Source organism: Equus asinus, chromosome 6 (genome assembly GCF_041296235.1).
Source record: "Equus asinus isolate D_3611 breed Donkey chromosome 6, EquAss-T2T_v2, whole genome shotgun sequence".
Lineage (NCBI taxonomy): Eukaryota > Metazoa > Chordata > Mammalia > Perissodactyla > Equidae > Equus > Equus asinus.
In genome coordinates this window covers 49,788,134-49,813,663 of record NC_091795.1, presented here as the reverse complement: position 1 = coordinate 49,813,663, position 25,530 = coordinate 49,788,134, and the positions used below count along the sequence as shown (strand labels likewise).

At 34.0% G+C, this 25,530-nt stretch overlaps 1 protein-coding gene across 29 annotated transcripts in view; it reads left to right on the top strand.

Moving 5' to 3' along the window:
* The window catches only part of EHBP1 (EH domain binding protein 1), a 483,620-nt gene that overhangs the window by 254,816 nt on the left and 203,274 nt on the right, over positions 1-25,530 (top strand). For 24 of the 29 annotated variants that reach the window (XM_070512730.1, XM_070512734.1, XM_070512736.1 and 21 more), the window contains one exon: positions 22,835-23,016. In XM_070512730.1, coding sequence (XP_070368831.1) covers positions 22,835-23,016 — 182 coding nt within the window. Of the gene's footprint in view, positions 1-22,834; positions 23,017-23,934; positions 24,474-25,530 lie in introns of those variants that run through there. The other 5 variants (XM_070512751.1, XM_070512750.1, XM_070512748.1 and 2 more) reach the window with 2 other exon arrangements.

Genomic DNA, 25,530 nt, shown 5'->3' with positions numbered 1-25,530 from the left:
TCCTAGGAGATAATTCCAATTTAAAGTGGTAATCAGGATAAAAATGGAGCTTGGTACTGAATTTTAGGACTTTACTTTTATTAGAATACATCAGTTACTTCTAGAGATTCTGATGCTGAGTTTAGTCCTTTTGAAACAGCCTGTTTGAGACAGTGCTTGAAAAGATGTGTGAAACTGTGAGACTCTGCCTAAATCTTCCTTCTCAGCGTTATGAATTACCTGTGTTAGTTTTTGTTGCTCCAAAAAAGTCAATTGTACTTCTTTAGTTAAGTCAGAATTCTTGCCTTCAAAATAGGGATATTAGGTTGTGGATCAAGACTACTAGGTTATCACTGAATAGGTTTTTTGGTTGTCATAAAAGTTGTAGATAGAAAGACATTCTGGCATGTGAAACGCTTTGCCTTTTGAGGTAACCTAACTGTATTCTGGAGATCTGACATCTCCTTTCTTAGTATAGTCAGTAGGATTTACTGTTATTCTGCCTAATCAAGTATCAAAAAATAAACATGGTTATTTGTTTATTTCCTGATTTAGTCTCTGTACTAGCTACTAGCTGTTTGTTTCTCTTTACAGAATATATAATACAATGTATTGATAACTTTCTTTTTTACCTTTTCTTTATCAAGTATTATTTATAAAATATATTTTCATGACATTGTACTATTTTCTAAAGAATCAGTATAATTCCTGATTTTAAATAAAGAAATAAAATTAGTATTTTGTATGTTTTCCTGTCTTTAGGCTATCATTATGTTATTAACATTTTAAACAAGAAAGAACTGATCAAACCTATTAAAAACATTGAGATTTTGCTTTCGAAATGTCTTGACCATAGAACATTTTCTTTCCCTATATTTTTATGTATAGGGAATTTTTTTCCTTTTAAAATAAGTAAACTATTTCAAAAATAGCAAAATAAGAATTTTTCCAAGAAATTTTATGTCTCAGAAATTTGAAGTTATTTTTAAAAATACAGAAGGCTGTAATAGTCGTGCAAATGAGTATGAAATTTGAATTGTGACTCTGAACTATACCCATGCCATTACTATGAACTGAAAAGCTGTATCCAGTTCTAAGTGGAGGACAGTGGGGTTTGGGGAAACAGAAAAATAAATAAATATTAAATCTCTCTTTCATTTTTAAAAAATATCTTAGATAACATCATCTTTTCAAAAAGTTTTGCATAAACTTGAATTTTTTCTTATTTTCCTACTTTTTCATTATTAGTTTTTAAAATTAATTTTTTATTTGGAAAGTAATAGATGGCCAGAATTTTTAAAAAAATTAATGCAAAGGAGTGAAAAGTAATTCTGTCTCCCTCTTTGTCCCTCTTTTCTTTTCCTCAGAGAACTTACTATTAGGTTTCCTGTGTATATCTTCAGAAATATCCATATCCCCTTTTAATGTGCAGTAAGAGCAGAATAATAATATTTTGTACTTTGCTTTTTTCGTTTAGCTATATACATTGATAGATTTTAAAGTATATAAGAAATACACTGTAAAATTTTTAGTGTCATTTTTTTCCCCATACAAAACTTAGAAGTTTCATTGTTAAAGTTTTTAAATGTAAAGTTCTAATCACAAATGAATCATGGCTTATTCAAAGTTCCAACGCAGTTTAATACTTTGAATTCTATAGCGTATACCATTTACAACGCATTTTCACATATTTAATGTTACTGGATCCTCTCAAAGATCCTGTAAATAAAACCTAAGGATTTGGTGGTTTGTTATGGGTTTAATGAAGTTCAAATTTTTGTCTTTCTTGAACACCTCTTTCCATGACTTATAACTTTTTCTAATTTCTAAGAACATGCAGAGGCAGATCTTTTCCTTTGTCTTCTAACTCTCCCTGCACCGCCCCCCATCCCCCTCTCTAGAAACACACACACACACACACACACACACACACACGCACACACACACACATTTTTTAAAAACCTGAATAAAGGTGCACTGGTTTTATCTTCTCTAGCTCCTATGAAACTTTTGAGCCCCATGGAAGGGTCCTATTCTCTTCTTAAAAAGAGACAAGCATTTAGGAAAACCTAACTAAATAATCATTCCTTTTTTGCCCCATGCAAGAACGTATTCTGATCGCTAAAATATGAACATGTGAACATTATGTACAAATTTCTGTTTGTTTTTAAAATAAGTGCTCAAATACTGTTCTTCTGACTTGTAACCATATGTGACTTTTGTGTCAGATCACTTTGCGTGCAGTAACTTGGTGGTAGTTGTTGTTGCTTGCGTTATATAATTTGAGCACCAGTAGCATACTGGATGCCACACTGGACACATCTCAGCCCCATGGGCACAATTTTATTGACAGAAAGCTATTTCCACAGAATGGTAATAATTGCATAAAAGCAAAAGGAATGGTATTGAAATTTTTATCAGTAGTTAACCTGAAATAACCCTTGCTTAGGTAATGTTCGCCAAGTAAAAGTCTATTTAAGACTTTATCTTCAAAGATGCTACCTTTTAGGGTACTTATCTTTGCTGATAAATTAAGGGGTAAACAAAAATATGCCGGTCAAGTGTGCTGCTGTTGTATGTGAAGGGCCAAGTTCATTTCACGTGACTTCAACATAACTCCTTTTGCTTAACAGGCAAACTTCTTTTACCTGTTAATAGTGGATGGAGGATACCTAGACATTAACTCTTTTTGTCCTATATCTACCTCAAAAAACAAACAAAACTGCTGACGAAAACACTAGTAGAACTGATGACAGTATTTAAACTCTTAGAGATATATCTTGATAAACTTAAAAAGGAGTCTGGAATATGTGGAAATAGGGAAGGAGATGTAAATGGAATTGAAAGACAATTTTTGTTTCATAGAAAAATAAATATCTGTGACAATCCCAGCTCCTCTTTCTCTGCAAACTGCCAGGTGCAGCCAGTTCAATCTCATCAGAGGCGTTTTAGTGGTTGTAGTGGTTAAGAGTGTGGGCTTTGGCCGTTCCTAGCTGTGTGGTCCTGGGACAGTTGATGAACCTCTCTGTACCTTAATTTACTTATCTCTAGAATGAGACTAATAACATGCCTGTTTCATAGGAGTGTTGTGCATTAACACATGTGCTTAGAACAGTGCTGAACACACGGTAAGTTGTCATTATAGTTTTTTTGTTATTGATCTGACTTAGGCAGCAGGTAGAATTATAGAAATCCATGGTGTAAGAAATGTTTAGCCATTTACACTACAGGAGAATATCCTGATCACTATGTTGTCACATGGTCTCTCTAGTCTCTTATATATGTGAGAAACAGTCTTCAAGCTTTCATATTAAATATTCTACAGAAGAGAACTCTACATGTGATTAGGATTGGTGAGGTTATACAATTCTCTCTCTCTTTTTTTGATGAGGAAGATTGGCCCTGAGCTAACGTCTGTGCCAATCTTCCTCTACTTTGTATGTGGGATGTTGCCACATCATGGCTTGATGAGCCGTATGTTGGCCTGCGCCCCAGATCCGAACCTGTGAACCCTGGGCTGCTAAAGCAGAACGCATGAGCTTAACCACTACGCCACTGGGCTGGCCACTGTTAGAAAATTCTTATAGAGAGCTGTGTAGTAGGGGTGTCAGACAAACTATGTGTTATCCATAATTGCTTATTGAAAAAGTTCTCTATAACCAGATAAATTATTTATTTGAAATGGTAGCAATTTGAGATGTTGAATCTTGCATTTTAACAATATTTGCTGATTTTTAGCTGAAAATATTAATTGGTCTTTATATTACCTCTTTTTTTGGCGCTATATTTTAGAGAATTATATCTTAACTGTATATGACTGTTCAGTTTTAAATTTTAATGGTTAATTATGACTTTTCAACTTCAGAAAGTTTAAGATATTTTTATCACCCTGGAGCTAAAATATAAGAAATCACCTGCCTACCTTCCTGCTCTTAGGCAAGGCTGTGCCTAAAACATCACAGAAAGCTATGGTAATTATCTGTATGATTTTTTTTTAATCTAAAGAAAGCAGATCCTACAACTTGCCCTGAAGCAAACTCAACACTACAAAAATATTTAAGTATTTAATTATATTGGAAGCTGTGAAGTTGGGGCATCAATATGAGGACCTGGATACCTTTTTACCCTCACTTTTCATACTCTTTTAGTTACCTGTAGAGGGAATATAACTTTTTAAAAAACACTTAATCCACTTAGTTCAAAAGCAAGTAATGTTTGTGAAAACTATGTTCCATGGCACTAGAATCTGGAAGTGCAAGAAAAGAAGTATGTATTCTAACAATGGTATTTTAGTCAAACCGTTTGGGTGGGTTTGGAGTTGGCCATACAAGCCACTAAAATAACTATCTGAAGGAGGAGATGAAGGATTCTGTTTGACCACCATGTCTTCTTTAGAAGCCACCGCATTCAAATTCAGGCGTTATATCCACCACACTAAAAGTCCTCGTGTGGTAGAATGTAAAGGTGCTGTTTCATCACATAAAGGTGAAAACGGTCTATCTGTAACTTAGAGAAACTCAAGTATTCAGTAGTTTTTATGCCAATCATGTGCAGCCCATAACTGGGTCTTTCATCTGTTCTCTGCTTCTTTGTACGAACTGAGTGTCCCTTGTCCTCTTTGTAGTGACGGCAGTGATGATGCTTGAATTTTGAAGCCATATGAATGATGCTTTAACCCTAGATTGTCCTCATGTATTCTGGTGTCCCTGAAAAATCTCATTTACCCAAGTTTTAAAATGGTATAGTATGTCTCTGGTAATAGATTACCCAACCTTCTTATCTTTTTTCTTTAATGTTATCTGTAATACCAAATCTATAGTGATCCTTTAAACAATGTTAATATAAGAAAGTTAGTTTTTTTTAATGATGTGAAGATGGTGATTTTTAGCTATATGCTATATAAAAATTCAGGACTGTTTTCTAAGATTTGCTGGTTAAGAAATTTTTAAGACCATTGGGTTATGTTTTATATTTAACAGTTATCCAGAGACTCTATAAACTGTATCACTGAAAGAAAAATATCTAGATTTAGTTGTTGTGAAGTGACCTAATCCAAGTTAATTACTTGTAAATCTTTGAGGGGTTTGTATTTGTTGTTGTTTTTTTTTTTTTTGGTAGATAGTGGTGGCCAAATGGTGGCCACTGAAAAGTTTAAAGGTGTTTCTTTGCAACTTTACTACCAGACTATACATGACCACATTCTGCCACATACAGGTGTTTTTTAAACAAATACTCGTTAGCGTGCAGGCACAAAACACTTTATAACAACCTATCCTGTAAGGTCCATGAAGGAAGCTTTGAACTCTCTTCATTTAGGCATTCCAACCATCACCTTGCATGAAAGGTTCAGTAAAACTAGGTACACAGCATTCACAAGGCAAAATTCAGTTACCCTTATAGTCAGTGTCAGCCAACCAGAAATGCTACCAAACCAGTAGCTAGATATAAGTCTATTAAGGGACCAACTCTGGGCACCATCTCTGAAAGTAAAGGTTATAGGCCTTGCTGAATTTTTATACCCTTTTTATTCAAAGGTGAAGAATAACTATAAAATATTTTATCTAATTTACAGTTCCTCAATATTTAATTTTAGTAATGAAAGCCCATTTCTAACATTCATCTTGTTAACCAACAAGCTATTCATTTTGCCAATAAGCCACATTTCTGATATTCACTGTGCCAATTAGCAGTGTCTCAGATGTTGATCACATTATGGATTAAAGAAGTGGTTCCTGCTGCTGGAGTGTAGCCATCTGAGACGATGCTCCCTCTGTGTGGTTTCTCAAGTAACACTATTGACTGCCCCTGAAGTTGAAGTTGAACTGGCACATTCATATCTGTCACACCATCTATATTGGTGTTGTAAGTCTATTACAAACGTCATAACAGGAGTGTTGTTAAATATTTGAAATGGAAGAAAGGTTATTATAATACTTGTAATTTTCAATATGTTTTTGAAGTCTTAAAGTGTGTTTTAAACACGTTTTTAAATTGTGCTTCAAAAAACATTTATCAACTTAATTAAAAATGTGTGATCCAGTTTACTTCTTTTGCTAATGCTTTTTTCTTCATTAGAGATTTGGCTTTTCATTTTTTTCATACAACTCTTAGTAAATCTATTACTAATATTTAGAATCATGTTTACATGTCTGTTAAGTGGCATAATCTATTTAAACTAAATTTTGTTATTTATAGCTTTTATATTTCATAGAGTTTATATATTTGAATTTCACAAGTAGATTGGTTAGTTTTGTATTCCTTAACTGGAGACCAATATCATTCATTATCCTTATAGAATAAAATTCATTCATTCGTTCAAGTTACTAAGCACCTACTGTGTACTGGGAATTGTACTAAACTCCAATATAATTCTCAAGCCGTAGCATGCATTAGAATTATCTTGGAAGCTTGTTAAATCTCAAGTGAGATCCAGGACTCTGGATTTTAACAAATATCCCAGATACTACTGTTGAAGGTGGTCCCAGTCCACACTCTGAGGAACACAGCCCAAGAGATAACTAATTAACCAGACTAAACACCTGCCTTGAAGAGGCTCACAGGCCAGTGGAGACAAACAAGGAAACAGAACTAATAATTGATACCATATGGGATCAGGTGCAGGGAATTCTAACTCTGGATGGATGAACTAGGGAAGGCTTCTCAGAATATTTGATTGCTTAATGGTTGTCAATGTGGTGGTGAGTGGTGCGTAGGATATTTTTGCCTTCTATAGAACATTTAGCAATGTCTGGAGATATTTTTGATTGTCATGATTTGGTGGGAGAGAGGCAAGATGTGCTGCTGGCATCTAGTGGGTAGAGGCCAGGGATGCTTCTAAACACCCTACAATGCATATAGGAAAGCCCCTCCAAATCCAAAGAATTACTTGGTCCAAAATGCCGGTAGTTCTGAGAAACTCTAACTTAGCTTACTTATTTTTTTCCCTGTCTCCTTTGTCTGTTGTTCCTTCCCCATGTACACACAGAGTTTTTAGAAATTGCAGAAGTATTAAGTAAGAATAGACTATTAAATATGAGTCTATCATTGTTGTAAAAGATTCAAATATATAAAGTAAAAAAAAGTTTTCATATGTAATTCTCCTAGACATGTTTTTTCATGAAATCATGTAAATATGCATATATTTTGAGGTTGTTAGATTCTGTTTTGTTTTTAAATGGGATCATACTTTACATATTGTTTTGTGACTTGCTTTTTTTGCTTAGAGTGTGCAATTGCTGCACAGTTTCTCATAGTACAGATGGATGTACCATAATGATTTGACCATTCTTCTGCTGGTGGGTGTTAAGGTAGTTTCCGGTTTACTTGATGGTGTTACAAATAGCACTTCATTGAGAACTTGTGCACACATGCATGATAGATTCCTAGATTCTGGGATAGATTCCCAGAAATTGAATTGTTCAGTTAAAGGGGACATTTATTTTGTTTTGATAGTTTTAATACTAAAAGAATATACTCGTTATAGGCTGTAACTGTTTATAGTCCCACCAATAGTGATGGAAATGCCTTTTTTCCACACCCCCAACAATGCTGGATAATACTAGACTTTTTAATATTTGTCATTCTCGTGGGTGGAAATGCTGTCTTATTATCATTTTACTTTGTATTTTCCTGATAACTAGTGAAGTTGAGCATCTTGTTACATGTTTATTGGTCACTTATGTTTTTCTGTGAATTACCCAATGGTACCCATTGCCAATTTTCGGTTGAAATGCTTGCGTTTTTCTTGCTTATTGGTAGACCTTTATGTATTCATACATAGTTTTTTATATATCTTTCAGATATGTTCTCCCCATCACTTTTTTTTTATTATTGCAAATGGTGTCTTTCACCACATAGTAAGCTTTGAATACTTATATGTTCAAATTTGTGTCTTTTCCTTTTATGCAGTACAATGTAGTGGTTAAGTGTGCAAACTGCAGAGCCGGATTGCTTGTGTTCATATTTCAGCTCTTCTGCTTATAACTGTGTAACCTTGGGCAACCTACTTAATCTTTTTGTGCTTCAGTTTTCTACCTTTAAAATGGAGTAGTAATGGTATCCACCTCATAGGATTGTTGTTAGGAACAAATGACATATTACGGTAAAGCACTTAGTATAATGACTGGTACAAAGTAAGTACTCTATAAAAAATAACTGCTATTATTTGGGAAGTTCTTCTGTGCCTCAAAATTATAAAGATATGTCATGACAGAAAAATTGAGCAGCATTTACCATTGGCTGAATCTCATTACAGCATGGGGTACAGCTGGGGAAGAGACAGTTGATGTTCCTTCATATGGAAACGGAGGCAAGATCCGAAAGAGCTTTAACTTTATCAGCAGAGAAAAATCCTTGACAAATTATAAGCATGGGTTGGTTGTATAAAAATTCCCACACTTCTTAAATCCTTATGGAAGCAGTTTGTACAGGGAATAGTATTGGTACTATTTGGGAGGAGGAAACAATTAGCTCTTCGCCTCACTATGAAGGAAATTCTAAACGGATTAGAAAGTTAATATAAGACAATAAAATAATCAAAACTAAAAGAATAGAAGTGAATATTTATTATATCATGGGATAAAAAAGAACTTTCTAAGCTTCTAAGCAGTGGGGAAGAAATCACAGAGGAAAATAGACATAGATTTGTCTACATAAAAATCAAAACTAATATATATTTAAAAAATTATATTAAGACGTTGTTTGCTAAGGTCCCCCTTTTGGTGGGAATATAAATTGATATAACTGCTAGAAGATAAATGGCAGTCATATAAAAAGTTTTTAAAATATGCGTGCTTTTGATACAGTTATTCAACTAGCAGAAATTTATCTTAGTGAAATATTTAAGTATGAATGTGAAGAATTAACTCAGAGAATTTTCACCTGGTTATTGCTTACAATGTGAAAAACTAGAAACAACCTCGAGATCCAAAAATATGGGATTAGTTAAATTGTTATGTCCATTCAGTAGAATATTTGTAGCCATTATAAATGGCATCATGGTAAAATATTTATTGCTGTAGAAGTATATTCATCATATTTTAATGAAAAAAGTAAAGTTTACAAAAGAATATATATGATGTATGATCCAGTTTTTCTTAAAAATGAATACAAATAAACTAGAAAAACAATACAATGTGAAAAAAGCTTAGCTCTAGTTGTGGGATTATGTGTAATTTTCATGTGCCTTTTTAACTTCTCTGTATTTTCTAGTTATGTTTTTACAATGAACCTGCATTATTTGTGTGTGACAAGGAAAATATAAAGTTTTTAAACTATGAGATTAAAAGACAAAGCAAGGAAATACTAAATATATTAGCAACAAAAGTTGCAGACAAAAGTGGCTAATATTTTCAGTAAAGAGCTCTAGAAATCTTTTTTTAAAAAAGAATCAAATACATAAATGAACAAAGGGAATGACTAGTTTTATAAAAAAGAAATTATATAAATGGGTAATAAACACAGAAATATATTCAAGGTCATGAGTTATCAAAGAAATGCAAATTAAATCGGTAAGATACAAGTTTTCTCTTTACAGCTTAGCAAGGATTTAAAAATATATAATAGTGCTGTTGTGGGTGTGATGAATGAAACTAGCACGGTTGTACACTGTGGGTTAGAACTTGGTATCATTTCTTTGGGAAGCATTCAAATACTTGACTCAAAAATTCCACTTCTAGGAAACTGTCCTAAGAAACAGTCAGAAATGCCAAAAATACTTTGGGCCTAAAAATGTTTATTGCAGCATCATTTCTAAGTGACAAATGTGAAGTGACTTATATGTTCATTAATAGGGGACAATTGTGAAAATTTGTGGTGTAACTATAATTCAGAATGATATGTAACTTCTAAAATCTAGGTTCACAAACTCATGATGTTAACTTTAAAGATCATAAGATTTTACAAATAGAGTCATCTCAGCTGTTTTAAAAAGACTGGAGAAAATATATCAAAACGTTAACAGTCGTTTCAGCTAGTTGGTAAAATTTTGAGTGATTTTTTTTTGTACTTCTCTGTGTATTTACAATTTTCTATGGTGAATTTTCTCATATAAGCAGGAAAAAAAGATATAAGATTTAAAAAAAAAGATGATCACCCTCATTGAATTGTGGAAGATGAAATCTAGGTGTGTATAAGACTAGAGAAAGGGTGACAAATGCAGAGGCAATAGCAGTGCTCTATTCACAGATAATGCTGCTTGAATTTAGGAAACAGTGGCATTGGAGATGGAAGGAAGGGGTCAGAGTCTAGAAAGATTTAGCAGTTAGAGCAGACTTTGTTTAGTGATTCTTGGGATTGGGAGGCTTGCTGGCTGGCAGTACAATGCGCTGAGATGAGAACTCAGGGAGAGACAGCTTAGGGGATGGAGATGAGTTCAGTTTGGCTATGTTGAGTTTGTTACCTAGGTGAAAATAAATAGTGGACTCTTGAGCACTTAGATCTGGAATTCAGGAATAGGTCTGTCTGGTTATGAAGATTTGGGAGTCATTATCAGCACACACATTCAAGTCCTGGCCATGAATGCTGTAATCCTCAGTTACCAGGTCTTTAAACTAACAGATGATTCTGTTTCCCTTAGAACATCTGCTGAAAACTAATTTTAAATTCTGGTAGCATAGTTCCTGTTTAAGGTTAAAAACTATGTGCAATAGTATGAGTAAACTTTAGTGGCTTTCTTTAGGATTATAGGGGAAGGGGTTGATATAAACTGCCCTTTAGCACCTTTGTAGTAGACTTGACTTTAAGGTCATTTTAGTAATTTTTTTTTTAATCTGTACAATTTACAATACATTTAGACCTTTGACTTGAATACTTTAACTTGTATTTTGGTGTGTATCTGGAGTTTCCCTCTATTTGAGAAGATTGAGGTTTTTTATTTGGATTTTTAAGAGGGAATCTGGATTTTATTCTAAAATCAATATCATAATTCCTGTAAATGTTTTTGAGTACATATCTAAACAGATTTTTAATGTGGATTCTTTCAATTTACATTTGTGCTACCAAACTCTATTCCATCCAACCATCTAAGTTGGTTATTTTAGCTGATATGGTTTCTAATTAAGTCTTTGTGGTTGAGAGAGCTCCTTGTGGCCTGTCTGCTTTAGCATTTAATTGCTCCGTGGACTCCAAATTAAATTCTGTAGTATTCCATTTTGGTCTGCTGATGAAGCAAAGATCTTTTCGGTATGGCTCAAGAATTGTGGCACTTATGACAGCTCAAAGGACTAGCACCACAGTTTTGAAAAACTTAGGACAGTTTGACATATAGATGGGCTTTTTATCATTTGAAAATAAAAGTTTAAAGTGTTATCACAGAGTTAAGTGAGAGAATGCCAGGCACAGAATGGGTTCTCAAGAAGTCTTTGTAGAATAGATAAAGCAAAATTGTTGGCCTTGATATTGTAATGCACCAAATTATTTTGCTTTAGAAAGAACAAAGTCTTGGGAGATTTTAGGTTGAATTGAAATGAAAAGTACCAAGAAATAAACGTGGTAACTCTCTGCTAGGGATAGTGTAAGGTGTTTTTGCACTAGGGTGACAGGTTGGATTTAGAAACTCCTAAGGTCCCTTACAATTCCATGTTATCTCATTTGACAGTTTTGGTTCTTGAGTCAGCAGAGAAAATGAATATTTACACAAATACTCGAGTGTGTTAGTTCTTTACTGCAAACTAATTCACATAGTCATAAGAGAGAGGGCAAGATCCAATAACAGAGACTTTTAAGCATTAGTCTGTTTACATGTCTTTAGAATTTTGTTTAGAATTCTATCTGTCATCATTTCTTGGTGCCTTGATTCAGTGGTACAGAATTAGAACAGAAGTGAGAGTTCTGATGGACAAGAATGAACAGAATCAGGCATTAAACTGTGAGACCGAAGAAGGGTATGTACTGCAATCGTTGATTTATCATGAGGTACTTACCGCCTATGTAAGCTGATATTGAGACATACTATCTAAACAGACAAGAGAATGGTAAGGTTGCATTGATGATCACAGGTTCACATCTAGAGAATTCCAATAAAACAAATTCTTAAATAATCCTAATAAGTCATTAAGAATTACTCAATTAGAGAGCTTAGGTCAACTGAGAAAAGTGAACTTTGTTGGGATGGTTGTTTCTTTTATCAAAATGCTCAGTTCTGTTCCTGTAAAATTCAAATGAAGAATTCTGTTCTGGCAATGTGACTAGATAGCATGAATAACTTCCCTATTAGAAGACAACTAAAAACTTGGGTACAATGTGACCAAATGATCTTTATAAATGCATTCCTGAAATGATACAGGTAGAAAGAATCCAAAGAAGTTTAAAAAATAATTGAAAGTAGAAGTCGAAAAGATAAGCATTCATCATAGCTTTCCCAATGAGGGTTTCTACTAAACCCATAATTTACTGCTTTTGCTGCTGCATGGAGATGCAGAAAAAGTCTAGCACTTCCTGTTTTCCTAAGATGGAAGATCTAATAAGATCTCCTTGCTACACAAAGCTGGCATCCCGAGTTGCACCATCATTGTAAGGATGAAGAAGAAATGAACTCACTGCACAGAAGACAACAAGGAAAATTGCCTCTTCTATTCTTTGCATTACTGGGTGGAAGCGATACCACCCTTGCAAATTTATAAGCAGAAGCTAGCCCTCATCTGGGTTTCATTTAAGTAGGTTCTTGATGTTGTAATAAAATTATTAACTTTATTAAATTTTTACCCTTGAATATTAGTCTTCCAAATATTCTCTGTGACAAAATGGGAAGTATGCATAAAGCATTTACACTGCATTGCAGAGGACAAAGTTATTCAAGAAAAAGCACACATGTGATCATTTGAGTTGTAAACTAAACTAACCACCTTTTTTTCCTGGAACACCATTTTTATGTGAAAAAGTGGCTAACAGACAAACTGGTTATTCACACTTGGGAATTTATTAGGCAAACATTTTCTTGAAACTGAGTACAGTGAGCCTACTACTTAAAGGTAAACAACTGAAATTGTTTGTTGTCAATGATAAAATTCAAGCTTCCAAGTGAAAATTAGAATTTTGAAAAACTTGGACTTACCATGTTAAGCTTGATAGTTTCCCAGTGCTTGAAAATATTTCTGAATAGGTAGTGATATAAGTAAATGTGGTTATTTTGGTGTTGTATAATGAAATGTGTCAACAGTTAGAAATCTGCATAATTCAGAGAATCAGCATTTTCCAAATGGCCAAAGTATATGATATTACAAAATCATGCATGAGTAAAAAATTTATTCAATATGCATGATAGAGCATTGGATTTTAACAGAGTTTGAAAAGTTTATTGATGTGGTTTCAGATTCCACATCACTATTAACTTTTAAGAAATTACCACTTGTGGAGTTTTGACATAGTATCAAAGAATACTCAAAATCATCTGAAAATATTAAAATACTTCTATCTTTTCCAACTACATACCTGTATGAGGCTGGATATTTTTCCCTATACTTCAGCCAAAAGAATATATTACACATATTGAATATGAGAACAGAAATGGGACTCCAGCTTTCTGTTAAACTAGATATTAAAGAGATTTTAGAGAGATATAAACACATTAAAGCGATTTGTAAAAGTGTAGAACAGTGACACTCTTCTCATAAAATTGTTTTGTATAGAAGTATACAGAAAGCAACAGGCACAGATGGGTTCACTGATGAATTTTACCAAACACTTAAGGAAGAAATTATACCAATTCTCTATAATCTCTTTCAGAGGATAGAAGCAGAGGGAATACTTTCTAACTCATTCTGTGAGGCCAGCATTATCCTATACCAAAACCAAAGACATTGCAAGAAAAGAAAACTACAAACCAATACCTCCCATGAACATAGATGGAGAAATCCTCAACAAAATATTAGCAAGTTGCATCCAAAAAAGTATAAAAAGAATTATACACCACAACCAAGTAAGATTTATCCCAGGTATGCAAGGCTGGTTCAGGTATATGAAAATCAATCAATGCCATCCATAAAATCAACAGACTAAAAAAGAAAAAATCATGATTATATCAATAAATGTGGAAAAAGCATTTGACAAAATCCAACACTCATTAATGATAAAAACTCTTGGCCAACTAGGAATAGAGGGGAATTTCTTCAACTTAATAAAGAACATCTACAAAAACCGTGTAGCTAACATCATACTTAATGGTGAGAAACTCAGAGCTTTCCCACTAAGATCAGGTACAAGACAAGAATGTCCCCTTTCACTGCTTCTTTTCAGCATTGTACTGGAAGTTCCTGCTGATGCAGTAGGACAGGAAAAGGAAATAAAAAGCATACAGATTGAGAAGGAAGATATAAAAGTATCTTTGTTCACAAAATACATGATTATCTATGTAGGAAATCTGAAAGAATTGACCAAAAAAACCTCCTGGAACTAATCAGTGATTATAGCAAGGTTGTAGGATACGAGGTTTATATACAAAAGTCAGTTGCTTCCTATATGCCAACAATTAACAAGTGGAATTTGAAATTAAGAACACAATTCCATTTACATTAGCACCCCCAAAAATGGAATACTTAGGTATAAATACAACAAAATATGTACAAGATTTATATGAGGAATACCACAAAACTGATGAGCAAAATCAAAGAAGAACCAAATAAATGAAGAGATATTCCATGTTCATGGATAGGAAGAGTCAATATTGTGAAGATGTCAGTTCTTTCCAACTTGATCTATAGATTCAATGCAATTCCAATGAAAATCCCAGCAAATTATTATGTAGATATGGACAGAATATATTCTAAGGTTTGTATAGATAGGCAAAGACCCAGAATAACCAACACAATATTGACAGAGAACAAAGTTGGATGACTGACACTACCTGCATTCAAGACTTACTATAGAACTACAGTAATCAAGACAGTGTGGTATTGGTGAAAGAACATACAAATATATCAGTGGAACAGAACAGAGAGCCCAGAAATAGCCCCCATAAATAAGTTCAGTTGATCTTTTTGATAAAGGAGCAAAGACAACACAATGGAGCAAAGACAATCTTTTCAACATGGTGCTGAAATAACTGGACATCCACATGCAAAAAGATGAATCTAGACAGACACTTTACACCCTTCACGAAAATTAACTCAAAATAGATCAGAGACTTTAATGTAAAGTGCAAAACTATAAAACTCCTAGAAGATAACACAGGAGAAAACCTAGATGACCTTGGGTATGGTGATGCCTTTTAGATACAACATTAAGGTATGATCCATGAAAGAAATGATGGAAAAGCTGGATTTCATTAAAATTAAAAACTTTGCTATATGAAAGTGTCAAGAGAAGAAGACAAGCCACAGACAGAAAATATTTGCAAAAGACTTCTGGTAATGGACTATTACCTAAAATATACAAAGAACAATAAGAAAACAACCCGATTTAAAAAATGGGACAAAAACCTTAGGAGACATCTCACAAAAGAAGATCTACAGATGGTAAATAGGCATATGAAAACATGCTCCATGTCATATGTCATAAGGAAAATGCAAATTAAAACAGCAATAAAATACTACTACGTACCTATTAGAATGGCCAAAATCTGGAACACTGGCAACACCCAATGCTGGCGAGGATGTGGAGCAAAAGGAACTCTTATATGTTCCTGGTGGGGATGCAAAATGGTACAGCCACTTTGGAAGACAGTTTGGTGGTTTCTTACAAAACTAAACATACTCTTACCATACGATCCAGCAGTCATACTCCTTGGTATTTACCTAAGTGAAATGAAGACCCTTGTCCACAAGAATACCTGCACGTGGATGTTTATAGCACCTTTGTTCATAATTGCCAAAATTTGAAAGCAACCAAGATATCCTTCAATAGATGAATAGATAAACTGTGATACATTCAGATAGTGGAATATTTTCCAGCACTAAAAGGAAATGACCTATCAAGCCATGAAAAGACATGGAGGAACCTCAAATGCATATTACTAAGTGAAAAAAGCCAATCTGGAAAGATTACATACTATGCGATTCCAACTATATGATGTTTTGGAAAAAGCAAAACTATGGAGATAGTAAAAAAGATCAATGGTTGCCAGGAGTGGGAAGTGGGGGAGATGAACAGCGGGGGGCAGAGCACAGAGGATGTTTAGGGCAGTGAAATACTCTGTATGATACTATAACAACGGTTATATGTCATTATACATTTGTCCAAACCTGCAGAATGTACACCACCACAAGTGAACCCTAAGGTAAACTGTGGACTCTGGGTGACTGTGATATGTCAGTGTAGGTTAACCCTTGGTAAACAATGTACCATTCTGATGAGTGATGCTGATAATGGGGTAGGCTGTGCATGTACGGGCAGGGGATATATGGGAAATCTCTGTACATCCCTCTCAATTTTTTTGTACACCTAAAACTTCCCTAAAAAAATAAAGTCTTAAAGAAAAGAAGGTATATTTATTCTTCATAAAAATGTTAGCATATGAGTTTATTAGTTATGTTTTAATGAATTATTTTCTAAATTTCTGTTATTTAATTGTTTTTAAAGGCATTAGGATTCTTTTAAAGATCGGCACCTGAGCTAACATCTGTTGCCAATTTTCCTTTTTGTTTTCTTCTTCTTCTCCCCAAAGCCCCCTAGTACATAGTTGTATATTCTGGTTGTAGGTCCTTCTGGCTCTGCTATGTGGGACGCTGCTTCAGCATGGCCTCATGAGCAGCACTGAGTCCACACTCAGGATCTGAACCAGCCAAGCCCTGGGTCGCCGAAGTGGCATGTTCGAACTTAATCACTCAGCCACGCAGCTGGCCTCTGATATTTAATTTTTAATAGGGCAAATATAGATATAACCCACATAAACAAAACCTCTTTGTAGTTCTCAGTGAAAGCATGTAAAAAGGGTCTTGAGATAAAAACATTTGAGAACCATCGGTCTAAGCTCTCCAATAAAAGACAGAGATTATCAGACTGGATTAAAAAATTTTCTGGCTATATGCTCGTTACAAGAGACAGTCCTAAAATAAAAGGAGATTATGTCAGAAGGAGGAAGAGGAGCCTGTGAAGAAGTCTGTGAGCAGTTTCTCAATTTTTTAACCTATTTATTCCTTGATATGTGTCCTTTAGAAAATGTTCCATGATCTCACATTTGAAATTGCTGCTGCTCTGCTTGTCCTTATCACATAGGAAATATATAATAATTTGGTGCTATAGGTGATTTTGTGTAAAAATGGTCCTGTTGTAAAAGTGGGCAACACTGTATGCACACCAGTTAAATACGTTTTAAGGACCCATGGAACATTTATGAAAATTGATCATGAGTTAGGCCATAAAGCTTATCTCAATACATTTTGAAGGGTTGACATTTTACAGAGCACATTCTGTGACCTCAGATCAATTAAATAGTAATTACATAAAGATAAGAAAAACTCTGTATAGATGAAAAAAGTTTCTAAGCATCTTGTGAGTCAAAGAACCTGTAATGAACAGTTAGAAAATATTTAACTACAGAATAACATAAATAATTCATAATACAATGTGAGATATAGTTAAAGCGGTACTTAGAGAAATGTATAGTTTTAATGCTTACATCAGGAAAGAAGAAATGCTCAGAATTCAGGAGTTAGAACATACCCGAGGAAAGTAAGAAGGAAATGAAGAAGATGAGCAGAAACTACTGAAATAGAAAACATAATGAAATAGACGATTTATAGCAAGAATTATCTAGGAACAAAAGAGGGAAGGTACAAATGGTATTGGGAATGAAGAAATGTACGAAACTATAGATTCTGCAGAGATTAAAATAATAAAGAGATATTTTAAATAGTTTTATGTCACTAAATTTGAAATCTTAGATGAAATATACAAATTCTGAGAGGGGAAATACTTACCTAAACTGATTTAGGGAGACATTATACATCTGAGTACCTCTATAATTATTAAAGAAATTATATCAGTAATTAGAAACCTCCCCAAAAGAAAACACGCTCAGATAACTTGGGATGTTTTGCAAATGTTTCCCAGGAATGTGGAGTTGCTTTATTTTAGAAAATCTATTAATTTACTACGTTAATAGATTAAAGGTTAAAAAATCTTAAATTATCCTAAAAGATAAAGAAAAAAAGCTTTCGATAAAATTCAACACCCATTTGTATTAATAAAACCAGAAATAAGAATGTTCTATGTAATAAAACTCTGAAAAATCATAAAATCTAAGTAGGCTTCTCTCCTCACCTCCCAGTCCTCTTACATGGGAGAGAGAGTTAAATATCTTTCTCTTTTTTTTTAAAGTTTGGCAACTGAGCTAACAACTGTTGTCAATCTTCTTTTTTTTTTTTTTTTCTGCTTTATCTTCCCAAACCCCCCGTACATAGTTGTATATCTTAGCTGCAGATCCTTCTAGTTGTGGGATGTGAGACGCTGCCTTAACGTGGCCTGATGAGCGGTGCCATGTCCGCGCCCAGGATTGGAACCCTGGGCCACCACAGTGGAGCGCACGAACTTAACCACTCGGCCACGGAGCCGGCCCCAGAGAGTTAAATTTCTAGCATGTGATTTATTTTATGTGATGTTTTAATAGGTAGAGAAAGTCGGTCAAAATATCTTAATAGGAGAGACATTATATTAATTGTATTTATCTTGGAGTCTGTAGTAAATGAAACATATAATGAACTCTTCTATAAGAAGATTCTAACTTGAATAATTTGGACAAGAGATGTTCTCTCCAACTTCTTATAATATGAAAAAAGAATACCCTACTTAACTATATTGCTTGCTACCATTATGTTAAATATCATGTTGTTAGTTTATTTTGGAGGGGAGAGAGTGGCAAGATTAGCTACATGCTTTTTTTGGTAAAATCTGCAATGTTTAAAAATATTTATAAAGAAGTTCTGAGTCTCATGAGAATGTTTTTATTCATTTTGTAATCAGTTCATTCCTTATGAGAGAAGTTATTATAAATCTTTTCCCTTTTATGCTGTACAGAGAAAACATTTATTCACCTATTGCTTGTATTGTTGCCATCTGAATAGCAATGAAGGTATGTTGAGGTGGAAAACTCATTTTAGGTCTGGTAAGAATGTAGGGGGTCCATGCATTTGATTTTAATAATGTAACTACTTTAAAGCAAACATCTTGCATTGAATTATGCATTTATTTAGTTTCCTCATTTCAAGATTGGTGATCCTGGATGGATAATTTATAATATTAGTGTAATAGACCAGGTTAAATGGTCCATAAATATTAATAATAAATGCTACTTATTAAGCACCTACTATATGCTAAAAACTCTACTAGGTATTTTCGTACGTTGTTGCAAGAGTTTCTCTAGGATATATTTGTAGGATGGGAATTATTGCTAAGTTGTAAAGTATGCATGTGTTCAACTTTACAAGATAACGTCAACTTGCTTTCCCAAGTGGCTGTATCAGTTGAAACTCTCTCCTGCAGTGTAAGAGAGTTTGCATTGTCCCTTATTCTTATTAACACTTGTGTTGTCCAACTTTTAAAAACATTTGCCAATCAAGGAGTGTGAAACTGTGGCTCAGATAGAAATATGCCAAAGATTAACCAGTGAATAAGTGCTGTGTGCTATTCTAATCCAGGTTTGTCTCATTCCAACTACAGTAGGCTGGATTTCAAAGAAATGGAAATATATAGGATAAGTCTTTTTTATAACAGAGAATAGTTATGAAAAATCAGAGCGAGATTTCTTAAGTAAAATAATTTTATGTAAGAACTCCCTTAGAGGAAGTATTTCTGAAAGTGCGATTTTAGATTAACTGGCTTAGAATCACCTGGTGGTAGTGGTGTGCCTGTGAGAGGCGGGATGGGAGTGAGAAGGGGAGTTAACTTAGTATTTTTAGAAATGTGGCAGATTCCTGAACCCATCTCTAGTTTTACTAATTTAGGATCTCTAGGGGTGAGATCCAGATATCTAAATTATCTGAAGCTCTCCTAGTTTTATTTTTGTTTTTTAATAAACACTAAAATTTAAGAACTTCTGCTTTAGGGATTTTGAAGTAATTCCCAAAATACTGCTAGATTCATATACAAATATACATATAAACATAGGCCCAGAAACAGAAACTTAGTCTTCTACATATGTGACCACTTACTTCTTATTGACTTTTGTCATCTAACTTCCTTTCTCTGACAGTTCCTGTTAGTATTTTTTCTCTTATTTCTTTTCTCTTGTCCAACCTGCATGTGACATGAAATAGCTTTAGGAGTCTGGCAACAATACAAGTAATTCTCTCTAAACTCTCTCTGCCTGGCTGACCCCTACTCCTTTGAGGAAGGACTATAGGGTACAAAAGACTTGCTCATATAGCAATGCAATAAGTTGTTTCTTTCCTCTTTATAGAATTGATGATAGCAATGATATCAATTTTGGGTGGGTAAAGATTTAGACTCAATGGTTATAAAAAGTGGAGATTCATGGAGCTGGGGCTAGAGCTATGAAAGACCTTATTTTTCTGATTACTGTTCTTTTTAAAATGTATTTTCTATGAGATAGCTAATTTTAAAGAGGAAAATGGTGTCTGAGCTGGGTGAAGAATTACTAGAAACGCCATTTAGACCCCTTTTCCCAAGAAAGACACAGACTCTAGTGAAATCCTCTGTTAATATTAGGATTGGATATTGTAGACTCCAAAGAACTCTGTTCTGCTCACCTGCCCAGATATCACAAAGGGCTGTTTTCATTGTTGCTGAGCAAGTAAATGCTTAATTAAGTGTTAGAGCTAATTGTGTTCAGAATTTAGTATCTTTTATTTCCTGTTGTTTCAGAGACACCAATTTATCAAATACTTAAAAACTCCCTGAGTTGAGCAGAAAACCTTCCCTACATAATTTTTATCTAAGAAATGAAATTGACAGAATGTTAATTGTCAAATTTCTGTATTTTGCAGGAATCATCCTGAAACTAGGCTTTCAAAATTATGCTCATTTCCAAGTTATCTTAATTTTTATAGTTTGATTATTTGATTATAAAAGTAAATAATTACTATTAATTTTTATTAGTAATTAAAATTATTATTATTAAGGGATTAATGTCAAACTTTGTGGAACAGATTTGTTTAACAAAATCTGAATATAATGTGTGGCAGTTTGTATGTCATGCTTTCAAAACAGAGGCTTTAAAGCCTATATTATATGTAGAAGTTGTTAGCTATTCTAAAGGTACAATAAGAGATTATTGTTCATATCAGTGTAATAAATTGATACTCCCTGATCATACTTTTTCATTTTACACATTGTCAGAACCTTGGACCTTAATCTTATTCTTTGATTGACAGTAGCGGCCAGGGAAAGAACACTTGTATTGTTTGGGATAGTCACATCTGTTCAACTTGATTCAGTTGAGGGTATTTGCATATTCTTAAGTATTTCTTCTGAGAGGGCTTAAATCCTTCTGAAGTGCTTGATGCATTTTTGAAATTCATTCATAAGGTATCTACATGCACTAATAGTTCTGTATAATATTGCTGTGCATAATCTGACAGATAAGACCACATTTTAAAACAAGGTTTTCTTTAGGGATGCTACATTACAGTTTTACTTGTCTGCTGGCGGAAATGTCAGTTTTTTAGAAAAAGGCTATTTAATGTTTTGATTAAATTAGTATATCCTTATTTTAGGTTGAGTTTGTCATTCATTGGACAAATATTTATTAAATAATTATCCAGAGGTGTTAATGGTAGTTTTCCCTGCCTTGGTTGGAAAATTGAGTAATTTCATGGAAAACCGTTGTAGAGCTTGAATAGATTTCTGTATAGCTTCCTTATTTTCTAGAGAAGGTTACCGAGGCTCAAGTTTACTGATTTGCTCAAGGTCATGCAGCTTGGAAATTAGGCCTTATTTTAGTTCTGAATTCTCAGACCAGTAAACCCTAAGGAATGCTGATATATGACTTCTGGTTTGCATTAATGATGGTATGTGAACTCTGATTTACATTATTTGCAAATGATCCTCCACTGAAACTTTCCCCTTGCCATTAGAAAACATAGCCAGGGATTATGTCTTATTTATCATTATATCTCTCCAGAATTGACACCATGGTTATACATAGTTAATGCCCAATCATTATTTTGCTGTCCTGTTTTCATTGTTCTCCTAGGCTATTATTCGTGTAAAGGATAATTTGGAAACAAGATAGCTTATTAATGGAATGTTAAACACCTTTGATAACAAATAGGTTTCATTTTTTGTTCCATTTCTGATGAATTGGCAATAGCTTAGTGGAGATGAATTTTGAGATCTGCTGGGGTCAATTAGCAGTGTCCATCCTGAGAAACCAACTGGTTATTCCTTGATATATGTGATTTTAGGGAAGGGAGAGAGAACTATGGACTGGAGTAATCAGAAGAGTCCCTGGGAAGGAATAAGGCTCACGTTACAGGATAGATAGAATTCAGATATTGTAGGCTAAAACAAGGTAGAATGCCACCAAGGCTGGGAATTTCTGTAAAAAATTGTAGGCATTCAGAAAGGAGAAATATCGTTAGTTTCTATTAAATATAATCAAAGGAAGGAAAGCAGTTGTTGAGTGCTTTTGATACCTAGCCCTGTGCTGTTACCCTTTTTACAGGAACCCCAGAGACTTTCTGTCATAGTTTATATTCTTTGCTTTTCCTTTTCTGAGATACGATTGTTTCAGTGTTCTCTTATTTCTACCTGGGCCAGCTCTCCAATTTTATATCTGCCTTACTTAAAGATATAAAAGTTGTGATAGAAGCTCATCAGAATTTTATTTCAGTATTGTGTTAGAGGAATTCATTGGAGAAGGAAGTCTCCATTGTTATTTAATTGTATTATTAAAGTAGTATTTTTAAATATTTGATTATAAATTAAATAACTCCAAATTACATAGTTATTTTTTATCTTCCAGGAATCTCCTTCTGGTCGAAGGAAAGCTCTGGCTACTAGCTGCATCAACATGAAACAGTATGCAAGCCCTATGCCAACTCAAACTGATGTCAAGTTAAAATTCAAGCCATTGTCTAAAAAAGTTGTATCTGCCACTCTCCAGTTTTCATTATCTTGCATTTTCCTTCGGGAAGGAAAAGCCACGTGAGTTTCTTTTGTCAAATAAGCTGCTTCAGAGTGTTTTTTAAAACATCATAGGTAAATAGCTTTTGACACAGTAGACTGGCAACAGTTGAGAACATCCTACTGCATACCAGTCATTCTTGCCATTCTTTGTTTCAGGAACTGAATTAAATAACTCCTTGTTATTTATAGTGTCTCTTTTGTTTTTTGCGGAAGATTAGCCCTGAGCTAACATCTGCTGCCAATCCTCCTCATTTTTTTTTGCTGAGGAAAATTGGCCTGAGCTAACATCCCTGCTCACATTCCTCTGATTTATACATGGGACGCCTGCCACAGCATGGCTTGACAAGCGGTGCATAGGTCCATGCCCGGGATCCAAACCAGCAAACCCCGGGCCGCCAAAGCAGAGTGTGTGAACTTAACCACTGCGGCACCAGGCCAGCCCCCTATAGGCTCTTTTGATTCTAGAGAATGAACAATAAGTGATTACAAAAGTGATTACAACAAGTTTCAGATTTTAAATTGTATATTATAGGGTATCGTACATGTTTGTTTTATGTTTCAGTGTCTTTGGTATAATAGTTGTACTCTGAAGTACAGACATTTCAATTTGTAGAGCTATTTGATGCAGCTAAGACATGAGAGGAATCCAAAATGGAAAGTTGAGAGTAATAGGGGTAAAAGAACTAAAGGACCTTTTGCCAATTCGTGTTCTTTGGCTTAGCCTTCCAAAAATTATGCAGCAAGGTACAGTTAGATAATCAGTTAGTTATAATCATTATCCTTTTCAAAAACCACTTCTTAATCACAGAATTGGCATTGCACAAATAAAATTCCTACACTCACTTCGAGTCTCCTACAAGAGTAAAATTCTAACTGGATAAAATGAGGTAAACATACCTAGAACAGAAAAAAAAACTAGCATTCACTCTAGTTGTTGCATACAGTCAAGTTAAGGGTAAGTGCATGTTTTGGGTGTAGTGAAAGGATTAGTACCTAGAATCAGGGAGAGGAGAAATGGAAATTCTATGCCTAGACTTAAAAGGTAAGGGAAGAAGGCAGCCACGGACATTTCAGTTCAATCTGAATCACAGTTCTGAATGTGTTTGACCTAGTGGAATGTGGTTACTATAATTGGCCATGTCTACTTGACCGATTAGACTGGATTCTGTGTCAGTCAGAATGAGATGTTTGGTACTCATCTACAGGGCAGCAAATGACTTGGTAGATAACAGTAAGCCTCTTCTCTGGGAAGTTGGCTTCGGAGTGAGTGTGATAGAGAGACGGTGTAGAATGGAAGCAGTTAGTTTTTCATTTCAGGACTTTAAATTGTAGACTTAAATACTGAGAAATTAAAAACAAAGACCTTACCCTGAAGTTCAAGCCAAAATGAAAGGAAAGGAGACATGAGAAGAAGAGAGAAAACAAAATCAGAGAAAATCCTTTGAAGATGGTCTCCCTTCCACTGGGCAGAAGCAGTAAGTGAATCTGCAGCATTCATGGGAATCTGGGCGAGAGGAAATTGAGTCAAATCAAATCAATTTGGGTGGAGAATTTTCTCAGAATACCCTAAACTCCCTCCCTACTTCCTTATTCCTTGTCTCCTTACCTTTCCCAAAGAGAAATGTTCAAGGTTAAAATATGAGGAAATTAAAGAGCTAAAATTAAGCAAGTTAACATTTTAAGAAGAGTGTTATGTCTTGGACTTATCTCCCATTGATAGGTGAGCAATTTGTAAGGCGTTCATATAACGTAATACAACTTTTTTTGTTCATGCAGACTTTGTGTCAATAAATTTATTTTAAAAATGATTTTGTTAACTGTAAGCTTATATGAAATCAAATGCAAAGAATTTCAAAAACCAGTTTAGTCTGAAAAGTCATACTGTATTTAGAAGATAAGTGAATATTAATAAACATTACAGAAGAAAGTGGTTTTTTAAAATTTTATTATGGTAAGAACATGAGAAACAGCATTGTAATTTGGCTTTCTGAATTTTGGGAAAGTATACCAGATTGAAATTGTTGGTATATAACGTGTTAGAAATAAAATGTTTCCTTCACTGTAGTTTATCTGAAATTTAAGATGAAAATAATAGATTAAGAAAACTTAAGTTATTTGACATTTAGAGTATTTAGTGTAAATTTATAAATTTGTATTTGAAATACTTGAAGATAAAAACATTTTTACATTTTATCAAATATATGGCATTTAATTTATAATCAACCCAGGTTATTTTCCATCTTGTAATATTGAAAAAGGCTGGACTTTGTTAAGGTGTTTTTTCTATAAGAGTAGTTCCTTAACTTTTGGGGGAGTTATAGCCCCTTTGAGAAAAATGCACATTTAAACAAGATTTAATTATAATTTACAGGGGTTTATCACTTCTTTTTCCTCCTACCCACAAAACCAAAAGACTTCATGGACTTCAGATTAAGAATTTCTATTCTATTTCCTTTTGAAATTTTGAGTATTTTAAAGTCTAGATCTCATCTAATTTGCAAACTGTTCCACTGTTTTATGAAGCAAGTTTTT